The 5,268-nt window shown below is 35.2% G+C and overlaps 1 protein-coding gene across 1 annotated transcript; it reads right to left on the bottom strand.

Annotated features, from left to right (window-relative positions):
- Positions 1-1,470: 1,470 nt before the first annotated feature.
- Positions 1,471-3,209, bottom strand: LOC132182116 (akuammiline synthase 2). The gene has a single exon (XM_059595315.2). It carries the CDS (start codon positions 3,103-3,105, stop codon positions 1,777-1,779), a length of 1,329 nt encoding a protein of 442 aa, XP_059451298.2. The 5' UTR covers positions 3,106-3,209; the 3' UTR covers positions 1,471-1,776.
- Between the last annotated feature and the right edge of the window lie 2,059 nt (positions 3,210-5,268).

The raw sequence follows: 5,268 nt of genomic DNA, 5'->3' as shown, positions 1-5,268 counted from the left end.
ACTATTTATTTTATTTTTTAAAAAAAAATTATTTTTATTTTTATATCAAATTATTTATTTTTTATATCACATTATTTATTTTTTATTATTATTTAAATAAAAAAATTATTACAAAACAAAAATTTTTACTTTTTAATATCACTTTTTTAATTTTTTCATGCTAATTTTTTTTTTTTATTCCTTTTATTCATAATAAGTGTAATAAAAAATAAACAGTACCGTAATATTTAACTTATAGTCACATCGAGAGGTAGTCTTTATTACTACTCAAACAACTGTTTATGGTATACATTCATTAATCATTAATCATTAATGCCTGCTACTACGTACATTCCAACATTCCAAAATCCTTCCTTACGCGTTTAATGGCCCTGTTTGTCATTGACCCTGAAATGGTAATGTTTTAGGGCCAGTACTGTAAATTTTTTTTAATAATATATGTTTAATTAATTTTAGTGAAAAAGTTTTAGAGGAAAAAGTAAAAAAATATATTTTATGTAAAAAAATATAAAAAATTTATGTTGTAGTGATTATTTTATTTGAATAATAATAAAAAAAATAATTAATATAATATAAAAAGTAGAGATATAAAAATTAATTTTAATGTGAAAAGAATGTTTTTTTTGGGATTGAGAAAAGAACTAAAATAATACTGTTCCAGGGCCAATGGCAAACAGGGCCAGCATGACTCGATGTTTTGGTGAGAGAGCCGGGGACGGAGAAATTTCTACCGACAAATGCTTTGCTTCACTTTCCTAATCCTACACGTATGCAAATTATCGTGAAAAAAAAAAAAAAAGTGTTGAAAAATAATACCAAACGCATCTAGTTGGTGAGAGAGCTCTCGGAATAAAAGCACCTAATAAGGAATTATTTGGTGAAAAATTTTGTTGGGAATTTTTTGTTTAGATAGTAATAATAAGTTATTGATATGATATAAAATAAAAATAAATTTTGATTTTTTTTTTTAATGAGATAAAAATAGAGAAAGTTGGTTAATAATAATTTTGAAAAAATGTTGGTTATGTACCTTTTTTTCTTTTTTAATCGTGTGAATCCAGATTCATACGATTGAGCTTTCCCTCCATCCGGATCTACCCAAACCCATCCTTTGTTTCCACCAAGACCACCGGCCGGACTCCACCGCCAAACACCCCCATTCACCAATCGACCAAAAAACTCAGAAAGTCAACCCTCCAAAATCACCTTCTCCGATGAGAATCGAAAATTTAAAACGAAAAATAAATAAATAAATAAACAGTAGGCGAAATTTCAATGAGAAGAGCGAGAGGGAGGGAGAGTGCAAGAGGGAGAGGGAGAGAAGGGCTGGGTTGTTGGTGTTGGAGGGAGTGAGTGAGAAAGGCCACGTTGGCTACTCTTCTGAAGGCGAAATATTATCACTCATTTGCCTATACAGTTGGAAATGCTCTTACCTATTTGAGGAAAACCGATAATCAATGGATTGAGAAGTGTACGAAGCTTTGCTGTTGTACTACATGACACTAGTAAAGCAATTTGCAATTTCAGATTCAAACTTTCACCAACAAAACACAGAAAATCTATGAAAACAAGCATGTTTTGATACAAATACAGAAAAACTCAAAAGTGAACATACTACATAGAGTACAGAAAAACCAAACTGACATACAGAAACGCAACAATACGGTTACACACATAGATGTAGCTATTTTCTTTTCTGCTTCAATATAACGATCGAACTCACCTGTCTTCATTTCATTGGCATTTCTGATTCCTGCTGACTTCTGCATGCGAAGATTATGGGCGAGAAACACTTGGATTCGGCGAAGCGAAAGCAAGCAGGTCCGGGTCATTTTCAAAGACGGCCATTTCTTTTTCCTCTAATGTCACCCATGCTTCTGTGCCCTTTCCACATTCGGTATCCTTGAAAAGAATACGATTAACATATGATTTGTTTACTCCCCCAGAAAGACCAACCCAAACTGGCTCCCCCCATCCAAAATCAATCTCGTTGAAACCAAAATTACACCAATTTGTAAACCCAACTGATTCAGGCTTTTCATTTTCAAGCGTCTCCGCTATCATATCCGCGTAACCACTAATCAGCAAATACCCTCCGTCACCTTGTAAACTTCTCATAAAATCCCCATTCACTTCCTCGAGGGATTGTCTTACTACGGTCGCCAAGTCCGGTAGGCTAATATTTGTGTCAGCTGGATCATACACTGCGTTGGCTACTATGATGACGTTTCCCATGGAATTACCCGACAAGGGTTCCCCCATTCGCCTTCTCATGTCCACCGCATGCTCCAACAAGGACGGTCGACTTGGCAACCCCGAAATCTTCGTAGAGGCACTTATCAAACACTTCCAAATAAGTGCAGCCAGTGCTTCGTAGCGCGTAGGGTTTGACACGTACTCGCCTTTTGCTTTGGCCTTCAGGGTGGTTATCGCATTGGCATCGAACACAAACCTCCTCGTGACGCAGATTGCTTCCTTTTTCCAAGCGATCATGAATCGATTTGAACAAGTCAAGGACGACAGATCTCTTGGAGGAAACAGCGTGGGTGCAGTGGTGAAGTCGGGGCAAAACAGCTGCTCATCATGACCCCCACGTGCGATGGTCGCCCAGCTTTTAAGGAATGCGCTCACCGTGATTCCATCAGCGATTGTGTGAAGCACGCAAACACCAATGGCGAGTCCCCCACAATTGAAGACGTTAACTTGAACAGCAAGGCAGACCGCCGAAGCCCGGTCATGACATGTCACCCAAGGCTGGCATGGAAGCAAATGGTTGAGTAAATCGATTTTGGGTGGTTGGAGAAACTCGAACATGTTATAGTCCACAAGGGCTTCTGAATATGAGGCTCCCTCGTCATTACATTCGATAGAGAACTGATCTTTTTCCCTTCCCGAAAAAGGGTGGAAGCGAGATAGAGCTTCCGAGAGTGATTTCTTCAACTGAGCAAGTTTGAGAAGGCCATCATTTGTAGGGTAAAACAAGATTGTTGGAAAATAGGCTTTGGGAGCGATCTGGTCGAAGAGGGAGAATTTTATCGTTTTGAGGTGAGAGGGCGTTGGTGAAGAGGGCTTGATGGTTTCTCTTGAAATGATACGAACTTGCATGGTTTCCTTTTTCTGTAAAAGATAGATGTTTCTTTTGGCTATCTATTTCGACAAACGGCAAAACTTTTATAGGAATTTGCAAAGCTTTTCTTTTGTAAGTGAAGCTTTTTTTAATTTTTTGCAAAGCTTTTTTTTAATTTTTGTAAGTGATGCCAATAAGTGAAGGTTCCTATCCGTTGCCGATAAATTGACCCTAGCTACCTGCTAATTAACTACCTGGCCACCTGTATTGGGCAGGGTTGTTTGAAAGTTTCGTGTCGACGAACGTTCGTGGTAATGATAGTTGACATAACCTACCTGGACACGTGGAACTGGTAGTTCGATTATCAATTGATGAAAATGGTTGTTCGATTATCGACTTACATGTCTTGAACAGCATAAATGTTTCATTCAATTGTCCAAGCAAGTAGACTTCACAACTTTTTTATGTTTGTGTTGCTCCAATCTTTGTATTATTCCGGCAGTATGATCTCAATCCTATTATAACTCTAATCAAACCTAATTGCAAGAGAAAAAGAGCTACACACCAAATCCCATTGTAACACTACAAAATTAGGATGAGGAATGAGCTAATCCAGCACGGAATGACAGATTTTTCCTCTTTTTTTTTTTTCTCTTTCAATTGATATATATACATAAGGGCAGGTTACTAATTAACTATAAAGAATGACGGAATGACTGCAGTGCACCATCAAGTTCACGAGTGTGGCTCGTATATTGAAAGAGCATTTGGCACGTCATGTTCCGTCATCACTTGGATGCTAAACCAAAGGTGCAACGAACGTTGTATTTAAGTTTGAGGTAACAGTTTAATATTGAGTACCCTTATTTACAAGTTAAAAAAAAAAAAAAAAAAATTCAACGATTTTTTCTTTTAAGGGGAAGATTCACAAAGATTAACATTTTTTATTCCTAGGGTATCAAAAATTATTCTTGTCCTTGAATTTAAATTATCGATAATAATAGAGAGAGAAATTGAGCTAAAAGTAAGTGGCTTCCTTTAGTGGAGAAGGTGGTACAACACCGGCCTCCTCGTTACTCCTTGTCAATCTCTGTCTGTGGCTACCCACCCACTAAATAGGCTAAATTGATAGCCTGCACACATAGAACTACTCAAACTCAAGTCGATGCAGCTACTTCAAAGCAACTTTCATGCAACCCAAGAAACCATGAAAAAGTATAGCATAGAAAGAATCCTAGAAGTGATTCTCAGATTTTAAAATTGAAATCTTTCGTTATATTTAATGGTAAAAATAAATGTAAAATTTTGTGTGTTATCGAGACTTATAATTATAGTTTTTAACATGTCAAACTTACTCTTTTTTTCTTTTTTTTTTTGTTAACATACAAAATATTATATTTATTTAAATCGTTAAATATATTGGAGAGCTCAAATTTTAAAATAAAAAATTTGAATTCGGAGTGGCATGCTAGAGAGACGAATTGTTCTACACCCTAATTTAATGTTTTTTTTTTTTTGAAATGGACCCTAATTTAATGTTGTTTAGGTAGACAATTCATACGATCCAAGCATGAGTTATGTTTATTACTCGATTGTGTGTAATCGATTAAGAACCTTAATAATCCGTACTTAAGGAAGACGAATCGTTCTGCATCTAGAGGTTAGGTAGACAGTCCTTGCTAACTAAAGATAGATTATACATATTTCTTAATAGTGTTATTTTCCTTATTACTTGAGTGACACGAGTCTTATTATGCATATAATGAATTTTTCTTGTTAAGATATGATTTATTATTATTATGCGGTTAGTGGTGAAGTCAATCTCCTATTACAATTGATCTTACTTTTACTTTTATGCATTTAGTTTGAAAATAAAAACAAACAATCTTCTTTGATCTTGAAAAGTTTAATAACGACATCAGCGTATTCCTTGAGGTTCAAAACCCACAATCTAATCATATCCTACAATAATTCATTCTGTTATGAGCAGTTATTTATTATTGATATTTTCTGCACAACGAAAAGGCCACATCAATTTTTTTGCACAACGAAAAAATGTTGAAAACAACTTTTAAGTTTCAAATATCATTAATTTCTTAATTAACATGACTTAAGAAAAACATATTCATAATTCAGTAATAATAAAACAACTTCCTTTAAAACATTTACACACATCATTAATTCTCAGTCCATCCCATGGG

This window comes from Corylus avellana, chromosome 5 (assembly GCF_965113065.1).
Source record: "Corylus avellana chromosome 5, dhCorAvel1.hap1.2, whole genome shotgun sequence".
Taxonomy (NCBI): Eukaryota; Viridiplantae; Streptophyta; class Magnoliopsida; order Fagales; family Betulaceae; genus Corylus; species Corylus avellana.
The sequence above is the reverse complement of the archived record's forward strand: the minus strand, read 5'-3'. Positions and strand labels throughout refer to the sequence as shown.